This window comes from Euphorbia lathyris, chromosome 2 (genome assembly GCF_963576675.1).
Source record: "Euphorbia lathyris chromosome 2, ddEupLath1.1, whole genome shotgun sequence".
NCBI lineage: Eukaryota > Viridiplantae > Streptophyta > Magnoliopsida > Malpighiales > Euphorbiaceae > Euphorbia > Euphorbia lathyris.
The window spans coordinates 88972413-88990680 of record NC_088911.1 but is presented as its reverse complement, the minus strand read 5'-3'; the positions used below and the strand labels follow the sequence as shown (position 1 = coordinate 88990680).

Sequence of the window (18268 nt, the reverse complement as noted above, 5' to 3'; positions counted from 1 at the left end):
CGAAAAGTAAAAAAATATTAAAAACATGGAAAAAAGTTGAAAAAAAATAAATATAAAAACACGAAAACATTTTTTCACATTTTCGGTATTTTTTGTATGTTTTCTCGTGTTATCAACGCTATTATGTTTTTTTTGCACTTTTTTCTTTTTTGTGTTTTCACGTTTAGCTTTTCGGTTTTCAGTTTTTCCCTTTTTCACGTTTTCTTTTTTTGCGTTTTTTATTTTTCGCGTTTTGTTGCTTTTTCGTGTTATTCACGTTTTTTCATGTTTTTCGTATTTTTCACGTTTTTGTGTTTTTTACGTTTTCGTGTTTTGTTTGCATTTTTCGTCTTTTCATGTTTATCGTGTTTTTCACGTATTGTCACGTTTTTGTGTTTTAGCATTTTTTGCGTTTTCGTGTTTTTCGTATTTTTTCACGTTTTTGTGTTTTTTGTGTTTTTCATCTTTTTGTATTTTTCGTATTTTGTCACTTTTTCGTGTTCATGTTTTGTGCCTTTTCAAGTGTTTGTTTTTTTTTGCGTTTTTGTATTTTTCGCATTTGTTCACATTTTCATGTTTTTTGCGAGTTTTTTTTGTCATATTCTCGTGTTTTGTAACGTTTTCATATTATTTATATTTTTCGTGTTTCATATTTTTACATTTTTTAACGTTTTTCCAATATTTCTCTGAACGCCTATGTTTTGGGGAAAATGTTTTACCCTTTTGAAAATAGTAAAACATTTTCCCTTATTTATTCTTTGCTTTTCCATTGACTTGCAACTTATTTTCCTTTGACTTATTTTCCTGCCCAAACAAACACCGGAAAATTGGGAAAATATTTTCCTGCAGAATATTTTACCCCAAACAAACGGGACCTAATAGTTGTTTAACTTTCATTTACATTCGATCAACTATTTAAACAATGTTAAATTTTAACCTTCATTTCCATCAATTCCCTTTCCCTTCCGTTATATCCTTAAAGACTTACTCATGTTAACCTCCCAACTTCCAAACAAAAGGTTAGAGGACAAATATTTTCACCCCAATTTGAAGGTTAAATATTCTTATTTCCCTCTTCTTTGCTCAACTCAACTCCCTTTCCATTATTTAATTTTCCTAAGCTACTGTATATTCTCTTAAATTTAGAGGGTTGATTATAAGAACTCAATTCGACAGGAATTTGTTTCTTTTATGTTCTTGATCTTTTTTAATAGAAAAAATTCATTTGATTCAAATTTGGTTGGTAAATTAGGAATTCTTCTGTATCTAATTTTGTTTTCCCCCCTTTCAAGTTGGGTGGTAAGTTAGTAACTTTTCAACTTCTGTTTAAAACCTTCCTCTGCTGATTTGTTCATCAAAAACCTACTTTACCTTTCCCATTCCCCCCCCCCCCCCCCCCCCCCCCCCCCTTCATTTCTTGGGAGCCACGCAATTAGTACATTCTACTCTTTATTCCTTCGGAATTGCCAGACCTAAACTATGTTTGCGTTCACGAGTTTAGGGCTTAGTGTTCCCGGTGCAAACTTCATGCTTTTACGGGTTTTAACTACATCTATCGCCTCTATTTCATATCAGAGTCGACGGGATGGAATAATACAAGCCCTAAACTCTGAAAAGCTCCCCTGTATCGTTAATTTCTGTTATTGCTAAGCTAATGCTAGATCTATACTCTAATCCATTGCTCACATTGTCCAAGTCTTCTTCATTTTCTTAACATTTCTGATACTTTTTTCACTCCCTGTTGTTATGAAGCATAAGTGAAACTGCGAGCAACCAGATGGACAAGGGCTTAGAAGAACTGCTTGAAGTTTTCGGCTCTGAGTTTTCACTGGAGGATATTGCCTTTGCATATTCGCAGACAAGGCAAGACAAAAATTTGGCTGCGGAAATTCTTTGTACAATGCATGGAAGTTCATCTACCACAGTGACTGCTGGATATACAGAAGCATTAGAGTTGCCTTCCAAATTGGAAAGCCAAATCTCAACATCATCAGAGATTTCATTCGACAATGTTCTTGATGAGGCTTCTGATGGACAAGAAGGAACGAAGGAACTCCTGTCAAAAAGGTGTTCTGCATCCATGGGTAATGTTTCAAGTATAATTGGTAAAGAGTATGCAAACCCTAGGCCGTCAAGAAATGGGTCTATGGAAACAAAGAAACCATTGAAACTACAGTGTGAGTACCTTCCAATTTCTGAAAATTGGGAAGAGAAAGATTCATCAAGTATGGCAATTACGACCAACTATGCACAGCCTGATGTTGAGGAATTTCTTTTTAAGATGCTTGGAGAGGGCTTTCAACTTGATAGGCATAAGATTCAAGAGGTTCTTGGTAAAGTTTTTATCTTTCATCCATTTAAGCTATCTACAAGTTTTATTATGCTTCTAAGATCTATAACAATATAAATTGGTCATTATTACGTAAGTCAAGTATAATCCGTAGGTTTCAGAATACTATTATTCATATTATGTTATTGCAAAAGCAAATTAGTATGTCACCTCCTTGCACATGTTATTGTATTTAATTTTAAACTAGGTGTCTGCTAACTTAATCTGTCATTTCCCTGCCAAGCATCAATCAATATAGTATAGTCGGTCTAGATATCTGAATTCATAGTCAATTATAATTACGTAGAGCTATCATTGTTTGAAGGGAGCTTTCCTTCAACAACTAGTTTTTTTCTACTTGAAAAGGAGAAAGGAAAGAACATTTAAAAGCTGCTCAATATACTTCAGAATGAAACGGCTGTTTACTGCATTTTGTTAACTCATAGATGGATAGTATCACGGAAGGATGTAAAGTCTAATTGCTAGAACTGTCATTACCTGAGGGAAGTTTTGCTTCAGCAACTTAGATGTAGACTAGTTGACTAGCAAATGCTCATGTAAGCTTTTGGTGTTCATTGATGATTTGCTAGTGTTGCATAGAGGAACTTCACTTATGTATGCAAGAAACCTGTATTTTTCAAATTATTAGAACGGTACTTGCTGAGGACCTAACCACTGTAGTTTGAACCAATTGGAACCTGTCATGTTCCAAAGGGTTAATGTAATTGATCAGTGAAGTCAATGATAGTTAGGTTGTAATTCTAGTTGCAATAATTTTTTTAGAATTAGATGCTTCAGATGTAATTTGCCCGATTTTCTGTTCATCTTTTTCCTCTTATCTTCTTCTTCTTCTAAATTAGCATGCAATCAATGTATAATGAATCTTGGCGTGTTGGCTACTTGGCATTACATTTTCATCATTTCCTTTTACATATCAAGTTGGTCTGTGCTCTTAGTGATAAACCTGGTATTTTGTTTTGCTTTGCAGGTCTCTGTGGATACGACATGCAAAAGGTTAAGTTGAAATACTCTTTTCATATGAGAGTTTCATTTCTGTCTTCATTAGAGAAAAGTAGAAGTATATCTTTTTATATCAGCTGAGTTTGATTAGAAAAGGACTTGAGTTCTATGGAATGTTTAAATCCGTAGCTTTTTTTTTTCCGATAACATAGAGATAAGAAAATCCATGTTTGGCGTTATTATTAATAACTGGGAGCAAATAGAACATTAGAAACTGTATTACAAGCTGTCATTTGTTATGTTTCTGTATCACTAGAGAACTTCCCAAATTTTCACAAAGCATCTTACTATATAACTTCTTTCTTTTCTTTTGTCTTTTTTCCTCTTTCCACAAAGGAGAGTAGAATTACCATTTTGGAAGTGTATTTTCTGAATTTAAGGGTATTCAGATTCCAGTCTGTCTTTTCAGGATCAGGATAGCTATTAAAGCTAGTTTTTTCAACTGATGTTTGTGATATGAGTGCTCAGCACTTGACGATTTGTTTTTTCTTACTCTTTTTTCAGTTTCCATGTATAGGTGTGAAGAATTTCATACCTAATATTAGTTGCATCAATAGTAGTTTGAAAGCTTGTTCTGTAAAAGTATGGTTTTGTACGTGCGCTCCACTAAATTGCTTTCATCCTGAATAGTTAGCAATATTCCTGGTAGATTATTTCCAGTAGGGTTCTATCTTTAATATTATGGCTCAAGTAACTGATTTTCTCAATGCTTATGCAGAGCATCGACAAGCTTTTTGATTTATCAGTTGTAACAATGGAAAGACGTGAAGACACTGGCATGGCTGCTAAAAATGTACACCTTTTTTGTGTTAGTTTTGACTTGTGGAAACCCAGATCTATATTTAATAAATTCTTTCTCTAGAGTTAGATCTTAGCAAACATTTTTTGAGATCCCTTCATATTAAAAGTCTACAGGAACATGTTCAGATCAGAAATCTGTTTCACTTCAGGAACCAATGCATCAACTTGATTCTGTCCAAAGGTTTGTCATTCTTCTTTTTATTGATATTAATAGTTTACTTTCAAAAAGCTGAATATTACCATTCCCATTAGTGATATCTTAGATTTTGTTCTTTTCTTTACTGATTAATAGCTCAAACAATTTCTTTCTGGTTCTTTTGATATCTTCCTCTCTTTGTCTCTTTTGTTTGCATCTATGCAGTGATGGAGCTAAAATGAAGTCAAAACCTAAAGCTAAAAGAGAAAAGGGTAAAACAGCTCTTGAGAAGGAACTTCTGCGATCACTATTTGATCTTCCAGATAGATCTGAAGAAGCGCCAACCAGAATAATCCCCAGGAGAGTTGTGAAGAAGCCAAATCGGTTCTGTAAACTGGTGGTTGAACCACCTAATGATGATCATATGCAAGATAAGTCTTCTGTAGCAGAATCAATAGTTTCTAGAGAAGGTGCGAACTCTAATCCTGGTCTTGTTTACAAGTTATGTTGGAAGAGCATTTAACAGGCTCAAGACTATTTTTAAAAAAGCTAAAAGTAGAGAGGATGTGTATATATCTCATAAGTTCTATTTTACTGTTCTATTTTTTGTGGCTTATACAGCTTATTAGTTATAAATTAAAGTATATGTCTATTATTGAAGTCAAGATCCAACATGTTTATTATTTAACTAAATCAGTCTGTTTCAAGCAATTTCTTTCCTAATGGCTTGTTAAAACATAGACATTAAGATGGAAACTTTAGACTTGGATCAATTCCAAGCCCTTTCTATCTTCAATTCTTCAGTCATATTGAGTCAATTTAACACCTAAGGGTTTGTGGATCAATTGCCATAGATACTGAATAACTAGGCTCTTACCATTTTTTACTTTTGTCTCGGCCGAAATAGCAATGCTATTTTAGCAGGCTTGCGAATTCTCAGTCCCAGTCCAGAAGCCTTTCCACATTCGATGTGGTATGAGCTATCTTTAAGATCTAAATATGAGATTCCATTTTACAACGTGCAAGCCTAACAATCATGATAGCATAAATAGCACTAACCTTTTGAATTTGCTTATTGATTTCACTTTTTTCTCCATTTGATATTAATTTTGCAGTATGTATTTTCACTCTTTTACCTTAATTTATCTTTCTAATTATGTTGGTTTCTGGAATGGACACATCTTCTATGGGAATGCAGAGGTTGATGATAACAGTTACGATGTCCTACGCGAAGCAGTCAAGGAATATCGGAATATAACGAAGGAGTACTATAAATCTGTAAGCCTTGTTATTTTATAAGCCTTTGGAAGATAGACTTATAGAATATGAGCCACCACATTAAGAAGGATAATTTGGTGCTTGAGATTAATAAGACACTGGTGATCATATGAGGAAGGAAACATATCATGCCTTCACATTATGTACAAGTGTCAATTCTGCTGCACAGAGAATCTTGGGACAATGTACAAATGTTTCCCCAATATTATTTGAGAATATCAATTTACAGCTTAACATATTTTTCAAGGTTGCGCCTAACATTATAAACCCTAATTATTTTTGCTCTTTTCTAACCAAAGCTGCTAAACAGCTGGGAGATGTTTACCTTATAAAAGGGCAAATTGATTGGATTTTATTACGTTAGGGAGCAACATTAAAGCAAAAAATAACTTTTAAGGGGTAAATTGGTATGCCGAATGATCTCAAAGGACAAATTGTACCTTATTCCGAGAACCTATTTTCTGTTGGTGGCCTCTCTTTTTGATCGTCTTTTGCAGTGATAGCGTATGTATTTTCTAGTCTTTGATACATTGGTCACTGATATTAGTGCAAATGCAGGCAATTGATGCTTTCACCCAGGGTGATCATGCAAGGGCAAATAAACTCCTAGAGAAGGTTTGGTGTGCTTTTTCATTACATTGGTGATACTACTGCTTAGTGATGATTGTTGCAAACTTGCAATTGTGTTTCTCACATATTTAAGAACTCCCTTGCTTTCTGTTTTTATCTCTTTTTTCTTTTTCTTTTCCTTAATAACAATTATTAAGTTTTTATTTTCCTTGTGTGAATTAGTATTACTATTAGGTTTTGATTGAATGAAAAGGAAAAAGAAATTTCATGTTTTATTTCTTTTCTAAATGTTGCAACCAGTAGTGAACATGATATGATAGTTGTAGTTTCACGCTTGACTGCTTTAGCGATTAAAAACATAATATTGGAGCTGCTTCATTCAATGATGGAATGGTACTAAAGATTTGCATAATATTTTCTCCCTTCTTTAAAATTAGCTGCATTTAGTACCAATAATGCTTCTGGTCTTCTTGAATCCTTCAGAGAGCCGTTAAATGAACTTAAGGCCAGAGATAGGAATATTATATTTATGTGCAGTAAGTGAAGGTAGACTAGAATAATCAAGAATTAATTGTTTCCATTGGCTATGTCTTGGTGAAAGACTTGATATATTTCTCTATTTTAGAGTTCAAGTTTCAGGTATTATACTTGCTTAATAGAGCATCCTATTGAATTAATTGAGTACATAGAAGATGCATGAATATGATATGTAAATGTATTTACAATGTTTAGGGACAATTTTTCAGCCAAAGGGCCCGAGAAACAGATAACGAATCACATGAAAAACTTTTAGAAACCAGGTTAGTGATTTATTTCTTGTGCATAAGTTATATGTTGTGCTTGTTGCTTCATATAATAATATGAATTGTGAGATTGCAGAGAAGATGAGGTGATGCCTATCAACTTGCATGAACTTGAGCCGAAGGAAGCTGTACGAGTCCTGAGGCTTCATCTAACCTCTCTTTCTGGAATCCCAAGTTAGTTTTGTTTTTTTTATTCTCTCCGCCAGTCTTTATATCATTGGATTACAAATTCATTCACGAATTTGTTGGACCTTGTCCTTGATCAGATGTGAAGTACCTAAGGCTTGTTGTGAATAGGAGTGATGGAGATAGCAGAAAAGAGGCAAGGAAGAAACTGGTAGGCCTATAAATCATCCTTTGAATACATGTTTAAGTTGAAGATGAAAATATATGGTTGTGCAGATAGTAAAGCAACTGGAGAAAGAAGCAATACAATGGGAGGAAGAAGAAAATGGTGATAAAATGTTAATCAAAGTAGATGTGGTTGACCCAAAACGGTTGAGTTTTGCAAAGAAGGAAGGGGTAGATAAAGGACTCAGGTCTCGCGATGATACGGGATACTACTTCTAGTTATAGCTGCTGTCCAAATAGGAAAATAAACTTAAACATTAGATGATGTTTCAATTGGGGAACTGTGTCTCATTTTGCTGCTGCCCTACAGTAGAAACTTTTAATAATGAAAACATTTTAGTCTTGTTAACAATCAAATGACATTATGAGGACTTGAATTCAGAAACTGTGGATTATGGTTATTGTTACATGACTAATTATAGTTTTCTTGCTGGGTAAATTATAATGTTAGTGTTAAATATCCCAACTCTAAATCTCCAAAATAATTCATGTCATAGTCGTGTCAATCTAATCGGTATCGATTTCGTATCGTGTTTGCATGTTACATGCAATTTTACTAATATCTACTACTACAACAACAAAGCCTTAGTTCCAAAATGATTTGAGGTCGGCTAACATGAACCGTCATACGAAACCGTGAAATCAAGTCGTGTCAACGACATAAATTCTCTCCCTCCACTCCGTCCTATCCACTATCATATTTTCCTCAATCCCCAATAAACTCATATCACTCTCAACCACCATCTTCCAAGTTTGCTTAGGCATTCTCATACCTCTCACAATTATATCCCTTTGTCACTCTTCAATCTTTCTAATCGGCGCATTAAGTGCTCTTCATTTTATATGCCCAAATCATCTTAGTCGGTTTTCCCTCATTTTATTCTTAATAGATGTAACACATACTTTTGTCCTAATTATTTCATTACTCACCCGATTCTTTCTTGTATGACCACACATCCATCACAACATGCGTATCTCCGTCACCAAGATTTTATGAATGTGATAGTATTTCACTGTCCAACACTCCATCCAGGGTGATTGTGCTTGCCTCCCTACTTCTGTCGCTGCTAAACTTACACTCCAAATTTCCGTCTTACTTCGACTCAACTTAAAACCTCTAGATCCAAAGTTTGTCTCCATAGTTTCAACTTCCTCTCCACGCATTCTTTCGTCTCATCCACCAATACAGTATTGTCTTGTAGTGAACTCATTAATTCATCCATAACAACGGTAAAAAAATGGGCTAAGTGCGGAACCTTGATGCACTCCAATCGTAATAGGGAACTCAGTGTTCCCAACACTGGTACGTACACTCGTACACGCTCCCTCATACATGTCCTTCATGATGTCAATACATTTACACGAACATTGTTTTGCCATTGTGGTTCAGTCAGTATTAAAATGTCATTTTGCCCCTCATTGTCGAGTATTTCTTTAGCCCGACAATACTTATAATATTGATAATTTGGATTTGTTTAAAGTGATATATTGGTTTTGTAAATTTGATTATAGTAATCTATGAACTTGTTTAAAATGATATACTAGTTTTTAATTTGTCCAAATTCTCTTTTGTTTTGCCATGTGGATTTAGAGGGTTAATCATACCAAAGAGCTAACCAGACACTTTATAAGCAAGTTAGAGAGTTAACGAGACACTTTGTAAGTTCGGGACACTATAATTTTTTTGAACAAAGTTCAAGGGACTCCTAATATATTAAGAGGTAAATTCAAAAAAAAAAACCATGTGGTTTGATGTTGTTCCAAAAAACCCCTTGTGGTTTGTTATTACAAAAAAAGGACTGTGGTTTGCGCCGTTACCCGAAAAACGGAAATGGGCTTAACGGTGTTAATTTGCTGACGTGGCACAAAGGTAGAGTTGGAAATTCGAAATTTTTTTTATTTTTTTTATTTTTTCTCTCTCCTCTTCTTCTCCTTCTCCTCCTCATTCTTCCTTCTTCTTCATCCTTCTCCTTCTCCTCCTCCTTCTTCTTCTTCTTCCCCCTCCTTCTTCCTTCTTCTTCCTCTCCTCCTCTTCTTCCTCCTCCTTCTTCTTTTTTTTTCTTCCATTCTTTTTTTTTTAATTTCCGATTTCCGAAGAAATCTGGAAATCTGGAAAAATTCCAGATTTCCAGAAATCTGAAAAAATTCCAGATTTTCAGAAATCTGGAAAAAATTCCAGATTTCTGGAAATTTTCCAGAAATCTGGAATTTTCCAGATTTCTGAAAAATTTCCAGAAATCTGGAAATTTCCGAAACTTAAAAAAAAAAGAAAAAAAAAGGTAGAAGAAGAAGGAGGAGGAAGAAGAAGAAGGAGAGAAGAAGAAGGGGGAAGAAGAATAAGGAAGAAGGAAGAAGAAGGAGGAGAAGAAGGAGGAGGAGGAGAAGAAGGAAGAAGAAGAAGGAGGAGAAGAAGAAGGAGAAGGAGAAGGAGGAGGAGGAAGGGGAAGAAGAGGAGAGAGAAAAAAAATAATAAAAAAAAAAAAATCAAATTTCCAACTCTACCCCTGTGCCACGTCAGCAAATTAACGGTGTTAAGTCCATTTCCGTTTTTCGAGTAACGGCGCAAACCACAGTCCTTTTTTTTTTGTAATAACAAACCACAAGGGTTTTTGTGGAACAACATCAAACCACATGGGTTTTTTTTGGAATTTACCCTATATTAAGCCAACAATATTTTAAGGGTTAGTTAAAAAAATAAATATAGTTTCACGTTTTTCGCAAATTGGTAAGAAGAAGACATTGCAGATCCATTAACCAAAAGGTTAAACAAGTTGAAAAATGCATAAAAAAGAATGGGACTAAAGTCCATTAACATTTAAGACGTTATGTGAAGAAAAACTCTACCTGATTGCATTCAATTGAAACGGTTGTAACAAATGAGCTTAATTGCATTTAATTGATTAATAAATTACATGAATTAATCTATCTATAACTGTTTTTCCAATGCCTTTATATATAAAAAAAAAGACTGGATTATTTTGTCCAATTCAGTCGAACTTCTCAAACTTGTCTTCCAACAAGATGTTCTTGTTCTTCTTATTTCTCTTTTTGCCTCCACTGATAACTTTCCACGCGGATAGAGTTCGTCGGCGAATCCATTGTATCTTAGGAGATGGTCACCAATTGCGGTGCAATCTATCTTAAGGAAACTGGTTGTTAAGACCTCAGATTCATATTTTCTGCTTCAATTTCCGATTCGGTAAAGGTTTCTGTTTCACTGAGTTTTTGTTGACTCCAATCTTATTTCAAGTAATCTCAGTTTGTGTTATATTAATATATATTCAGTAATTACTTTATATATTAATATTAATAATTATATCTTTATTTAGGTTTTTGGATCAATAGTACGCAAGTCAGGTGTTATACATGGTTAATAGAGCAGCCTATTGAATAAATATAGTACATAGAATAGAATATAAGATGCATGAATATGAATATGAATATGATATGTAAATGTATAGCAAAGAGCCCCAGAAACAGATAAGAAACGAGGTTAATGATTTCTTTCTTGTGCACAAGTCATACGTTGTGCATGTTGCTTCATATTAATAATATGAATGGTGAGATTTCAGTTTGCTTCTTCTTCCGTTAGCATCTACAATATTCATGTCATTTTAGATAATTTATTAACACTTCATACGCATAAAAACTACGAACCAAAATAACAACTAAATTTCATTATAAAGTAGCTTTTTATAAAAGTAGAAAATCCTACTTTTTAGAAAAGCAGCATTTTCCAAAGACAATCAACAAATAGGAACAACAACTAAATATTTTACGGATTTAAAGGTGTCTCTTATAATTGAGGTGACTATAGTAATAAAAAAAAATGAAATTGAATGAGGAGTTGATTTGGAGAAATTATCATATGATTCTAATCAATTTGGATGTTAGAGATAAAAATTTAACAATTATAATATATTAACTGCTCTGCTTTGCAATAAAATGATATATATTTTTATTATTAGTAGGATGCATTACATCCAGTTCATTATAAAACATGCCATTAATTTGCTTTTTTTTTTTTTTTTTTTTTACTTTCATAGGCTATGTATATATATACACATAGACAACTAACCATTTTATTAAACTAATTTCTTCGGTTAATTAATTTTTTATTTTAAAAATATATAATTATACACTAATATATTAAAATTCTAATTTTCCCATTTCTTTCCCCTTTGTGTGATTCATGAAGAGATGAAGTTTTGGTGTCCGTTGGATGAGTATCGAGATTGGTTAAAAAGATAGGCATATACATATATCCATCTGACAGATGGCAACTGTCTTTAAGCTCAAATTGATATTTAAATGATTATTCCATAATCACTTTTATTATTATTACTCCCTCCATTCCATTATATAAGTCATTTTAGGGTATTTCACACAAATTAAAAAATATATTGGTTAACTAAAAAAAATTCTCTCTCATGACACTATTGGTCAATAAGCATTGGAATATTAAAAAACACATGTACCAATACAAAAAATAATTCTCTCTCATGTCACTATTGGACAATAAACATTGGAATCCTAAAATGACTTATATTTAGGAAAAAAACCAATTTGCTAGAATGACCTATATAATGGAATGGAGGGAGTATATTTTACTCCTCTCCTCTCGGCTTCGGCTACTGGCTTTGGCAATTGGCATGGTTTTTGTTTTTGTTTTCGTTTTTCCAATTACATTATTTATAGGCCTAATATACAAATAACCCCTTGAACTTGTCCAAATGTTGCAACTGCCCCCCTCAATTTTCAATTGTAACAACTTACCCCTTAAACTTGTCCAATTATAAAACATAACCCCAAATTGAGAATTTTTTTACTCCGTATTTGAAGCAACCGTAAAAAAATTTCCTCGGATTCGTATCACGCCAAAGATCTGATTATCATACTCCACGAGCGTTGCAGATTTTGTATTTCACGTGTTTCTTCAATTGCAGTCCACGTCAGCAATTTGGGGTTGTGTTTTACAATTGGACAAGTTTAAGAGGTAAGTTGTTACAATTAGACAAGTTTGAGGGGTAAGTTGCTACAATTGAAAGTTGGAGGGGGCAGTTGCAACATTTGGACAAGTTCAGGGGGTTATTTGTGTATTAGGCCTTATTTATATTTTCAATTATTTACATAAAACAAAAGGGAACAAAGGCGTCTGTCATGATAGTTTTTCTGTTTTCAATTTCTCATGATAAAGTAAAACAAACAAAAGATTACAGCTGAGTTTTAAAAAGAAAATGGACACGTAATTTTAAATAATGCTTAGTAGGTAAGACTCCAAGAGACTTTTTTTTTTATTATTGGATTTTTAAATTAACTAACAATTTTACTAAGAGCATATTTAACAGTCGTTTGACTGGGTACTTAAATTAAAATTTATTTGTGGAAAACAAGTTAAAAACCAATTAAACAGTATCTTAGTTACTATTTAAATTAGTTACTATTTAAATTACTAAGAGCTTCCGCTTCCTCTCTATGATTGAATAGTCTTTATCTACTCTTAGTCTCATTCTTATTTCATTTTTTATTAGTAACTTTTTATTGATGAATTTCTCTACTTTGATTTCGATGAAATATCAAATAGCTGCCTTGAAATTGTCATGGATATAAAATTGAATGTTATATATTGTAAGATCCTTGACTAGAGCTGAGACAAACTCAAAGATTGTGTTCTAGCTGAAGTAGATGCTAATCCATTGATCTTACCAGAACATTCTTATGGGGTTGTGTTCGAAAACTCAGAGATATTGACATATTTACGGTAAAAGTATGAATTATTTTTCATTTTATGTTTTTAAATTGAAACAATTTTCAAAGTAGTAACACTTTTTATCCAATTGCATGTTCGATGGAGGAGAAATAATAATTCGTAAATATTTTCTCACCCGTCTATAATCGACTGTTGTCAAATTTGTACAAAATAGTAGGAGGAGAAATGGCTTCCATTATGAATTTGTCATCCGCCCATATAATCACATGTGATTTTTTTTTTTTTTTTAACAAATTATCATTTTTCATCCTTTCAAACATACATATTGGACTTATTATAAAAAAAAAACCATAAAATGTGAAATAGTTTGTACTTTTACTATAAATGTATTAATATCCCAATTTTTTTTTATCAAATAAAAAAAGGGCGGCCCGGTCGCATTACGCGACCCCGCTGAGCGAGGGTCCGGAGAGGGGTCCCACCACAAGGGTGTATTGAGGGCAAGCCTTAAATTGGCAAGAGGCCGCTCCTAAGACTCGAACCCGTGACCTCAGGTCACACGGCAACAACGTTTTACCGTTGCGCCAAGGCTCGCCCTCAATTTTTTTTTTATCAAATATGTGTTAATAATTCAATGTAGGTTCCGACAACTCTAATAAATATACTTTTTCCTATTTCTTAAGAATTATGTTATGCAATTCGTTCTCGGACTGAAAATACCAAGTGCTAAAGCCACTATAACGGAGCGTTTGACGTGGAATTTCGTTACTCTTTCAATGAACAAATACAGCAATAATTCAGTTGAAAAATGCATGAAATATTGCACCGAAACAATGTTGCAAGAATCATTCAAGAGCTCATATAAAGTAGGGATTTTTTTGGATGTGATTCAAGATCTTTTTGGCAACTATGTGATCTAGACAACATTTTTTTGGAAATTCTTTTTACCGTTTTAGGATAGTTTGTAAATTATTTATGAGTTTAGAGGTGTCAATGAGATGAATTATTTCATTACTATGTCATTGATACCTTTAAACTCGTAAATATTTTATAAATTATCTTAAAGCGGTAAAAAATTTCTCCAACTACAATAAACCGGTATTTTAAACATTAGTCTAATGACCTTATACGTAGATAATTTTGTCTGGATCACATAGTTGCCAAAAGGATCTTGAATGACACTCAAACAATCTCTACTTTGTATGAGCTCTTAAATGATTTTTGCAGTGATTTTCGCTGTAATATTTCATGCATTTTTCAACCACATTTATGTAGTATTTGTGCATCGAAAGATTGAAAAAATTCTACATCGAGCACTCCATTATAATGGCTTCAGCACATGGTATTTTTATTTCAAGAACGAATTGCACAACATAATTCCTAAGAAATCGAAACAAGTGTATTTATTAGAGATGTTGGAACCTACATTGAATTATTGACGCATATTTGATTAAAAAATTCAGAATATTAATACATTTATAGTAAAAGTACAAACTATTTCATAATTTATGTTCTTTTAATAACAAATTTTCATAGTGATATTTTTGGTTCGATACGCCTCTTTGAAAGGAAGAAAAGTAATAATTTGTAATTTTTTTTCATCTGCCAATTATATAGGCAGATAACAAATTTATAGTGGAGGATGTTTTGGCCTCCACTATTTGTGCAAATTTCTCGTAAGAAAAAATTTACAAATTATTATTTATCTACCATCGAACATACATATTGGACCAAAAATGTTATTACTTTGAAAATTGTTCCAATTTAAAAACATAAAATGAGAAATATTTTATACTTTTAAGCGTGTCAATATCCCCTAGTTTTCAAGCAAAAACTCGTAATAATGTTTTAATAAGATCAATGCATTAGCAGTTACTTCAACTATGAGACAATCTTTGAGTTCGCCTTCAATTGTAGTAAAGGATTTTTGCAATATACAATGTTCACTTTTATCCATGACAATTTCAAGATAGCTATTTGCTATTTCATCTAAAAGGTACTGCATCATAAAATCAAATGTTTATCATTTTGACCCCTAAACCCTAAAAGATGATTCTTTGATGGGATCACTAAACAACTCATTTACAGTATGGAAACCATTTAGGAAACTGTCAATGAGCTAGAGGGTGATCATGCCACCAAAATGGAGCGCATTTAGGCCAAACTCCCAGTCACACAAGTAGTGATGCAACAATCCTCTCGATAAGAATTTATACAATGCTCCACTGAACATCGTATTACACACGGATGCCCTATGCGTAAGGACACATCATGCACACTCATACCTTCAAGTCACAAAATACGATCTATAGAACGTGAACGAGACAACTAGAAAAATCAAAGTCACCATTCGAGATAACCTCCGATCCTCTCTAGTGAAAGTAGTTGGAAAGATTCCTTAGAAAAATCAAACTCTTTAAAGGATTGGTATTCCTATTATAGAGAGACCCCATAGAGATGCCAAAATATTTCTCAAACTCATGTCAGAAACGAAGATATGCTCAACCTTATCAGCAACTATGTAAATAAACGACTCAAAATGTCCATTATGGATGCATATATTGATGCTTGAATCCTCGAGGTCACAAACACTAGATCTCTTTTCTCACTCGGATTCATGAGAGCCTAATATCTCTCCCTCAAGGAGTACAATGGACTAGAAGATCATATCAGGCATGTGGAGAACTTTCGACGGTCACTAGAAACCACCACCACTACAGATTTTGTGATGTCTAGGTTATTTCCTACCACACTAAAAGAAGCAAAGACGTATTGGTATGAATAACTCTCGATGTGATCCATCTGGAGCTTCAACTAAATGGCCATAAAATTCCATCAACACTTCATCACTTTTATACCTGAACATAAAACTATATAGATTGTTAGTTATTTGGTTTAAGACTAGACTGAAACGCTTCAAGAGCGGTATGAAGGTTCTAGAGAATGGTCATCCAAGTTAGACACATCAATGTTGATGGAATGGTTAAAGCCATGATTGAAAATTGTCGGAGCAAGGATTTTTCCATAGAGCTAACCACGCGATTGCCCCAATCCTTATCGGATCGTATGCAATGATTCATGACTTTGAACGATAGGACAACCATAGCCCCAATCCCTTGCTCAAGGAGAATCCTTTAGAAGGTGTTCATAATCATAACTATTGTGTAGATGGAGACAGAGATAGGAAAAAGTGAAAAAAGTTTCCAAAGCGTGACTTTTTTCCCCAATGATCCCAGGAAAAAAGTCATGTATTGGGTCAAACAACACAACAACATATTAAGTACTTTCGACGTTCACTAGAAACCACAACTGTTACTGATGTTGTGACTATACTAAAAGAAGTGGAGACATATTGGTATGAATAAATCTCGATGGGATCCATCCGGAGCTTCAACGAAATGGCCAGGAAATTCGCTTAATACTTTGTTGGATGAATTCCGCAAGTGCACGGTTTCGCTTGTAGTAATAAAATATCGATCCCACAGGGAACGTATGATAATTTGATTAGAATTTATTGTCTTTATTACATTCGTCTTCTCAAAGTTTATAGGAAAACGTTTATGGTTTGAAATGGTTTAAATTGGTTTCTAATCCTAATTTTGGTTATAGTTAAGATTACAACATGTAGAGATTAAGTTTAGGTTAAAGTAGAATTCCAGACTTGTTTACACAAAGCAAGAAAACAACTTATAACTTTGATAAGATTATTAAGATGTAACAATTTATCGATTAACACAATTAATAGGCTTTGAACCGTAGAAATCTCTCTGGATCGGAGCAGATTTCTACCTTAATCAAATTGGTATTTATATCCGATAAGCCGCACTCACGATCATATCTTCCATAAAAACTAATTCTTTCAAGTGTTCAACTAAGTTTCCCGGTAATTATATGAAATGTATACGTTTTAATGAAAACACCAATTTATCATTTTGAAAATCATTTTGTCAGAACAATATCAAAATAACAACAGGAAGAATGTATTGAATTGAAAAGATATATTATTAATTGATTATGAATCAAATCAAGTTAATATAGAAGAAGAAACATGGATAGCATTTTGACGAAATCTTTGAGTTCCGGGTTGTCAATCTTTCCCTCAAACTCCGTAGGTTTGTCAGACCCTTTTGCGCTTCAGCCGTTAGTTCCTCTCGTTGAATCTCGGAATAGAGATGGATCGTCTACTACCAGAATGCAACTTATCTTCGAACCAAACTTGAACTCTAAACGACAACAATAATAACTACATATTGTGTCTTAAACTATTTACACAAACTTGTAACTTTATAACAAGTTTGTGTAACCAAACTATGAACTAGAACTACCAACATAATAACATTGAAATAATCAACATTGCACCCCACTAATTCTGAAACTTCTTCATCTATTTATAATATTCCAAGAGGTATGTTTGAAGAGACGTGTCCGTTGATGAAGAGATGCCTCTATCCGGATGAACGGATACGTTGTTTGGAATTAAAACATGTGAAAACTGTGCAGGATCTTCGTTGTCTCAACCGAGATTATTGGAATCTCAGTCGCGACCTGGGGCTTGAGGGAGATTGCTGACAAAAATGTATTTCCGGTGCTGAAGTGAGCGTGTCGCGACCGAGATATTGGGAATCTCGATCGTGACAGGGACTTATGTTCCCGCTCCCGACTGCTTCCCAACTCCTCGTATCGGACTTCTGATCTTGCACGTGTTTTTAGCTCATAAATATGATTTTCCTCTCGTTTTTGCTCCGTTTTGGCTCCTATTTGGATTTTACCAAATAATTAAGTACCTTGCACAATAGAAACAAATATAGACGTAAAAGTATTCTAAATGAACGTAATCAATATAATTTTAATACAAAACTGAGGTAAATATCGATGTTATTTTAGGTATATTTTGGGCTTAACAGACTCCCACACTTAAACTTTTGCTAGTCCCGAGCAAAATTATCATTTAAATTTCTCCTTTCAAACGATCTTTGAAAATAGAATATATTTCCACATAATATTTTTAAATTAGTTAGACCAAAAATAAATAAATTTCTTTAAGGTAAATTTATACGCAAAACATCAAACTAGCTAGGATAAAAGTGACTATCATCTGTCTTGTATGGCAATTTTTGTAATGAAGCATTCGGGACGAGTGTAAGCACGCATGTTTTTTATCTTCGGTCTCAAGGCATTTATAAGCACAAAATTTCCTTTTCCCAAACCTATACGAAAATATATAAACATGAATTTAGGTTTTTTGTTAACTTATTTGCTAAGCACGCTCGTGATAAGGGTGGTCTCGACCG

The 18268-nt window shown here is 33.5% G+C and overlaps 1 protein-coding gene across 4 annotated transcripts; it reads left to right on the top strand.

Moving 5' to 3' along the window:
* Positions 1-1120: 1120 nt before the first annotated feature.
* LOC136218881 (putative nuclear RNA export factor SDE5) lies at positions 1121-7624 on the top strand. Of its 4 annotated transcripts, XM_066006041.1 has the most exons (12): positions 1121-1278; positions 1732-2312; positions 3297-3322; positions 4047-4136; positions 4237-4310; positions 4491-4735; positions 5464-5543; positions 6102-6158; positions 6846-6913; positions 6993-7090; positions 7183-7253; positions 7319-7624. In XM_066006041.1, the coding sequence occupies exons 2-12, from the start codon at positions 1757-1759 to the stop codon at positions 7484-7486; spliced, it is 1533 nt and encodes a 510-aa protein (XP_065862113.1). In that variant the 5' UTR covers positions 1121-1278; positions 1732-1756; the 3' UTR covers positions 7487-7624. The 4 variants fall into 4 exon arrangements, with proteins under 4 accessions (XP_065862113.1, XP_065862115.1, XP_065862114.1 ...); XM_066006043.1 differs by lacking the exon at positions 1121-1278 and having other exon boundaries at positions 1395-2312; positions 4047-4121; XM_066006042.1 differs by lacking the exon at positions 1121-1278 and having other exon boundaries at positions 1395-2312; positions 7328-7624.
* Positions 7625-18268: the final 10644 nt, after the last annotated feature.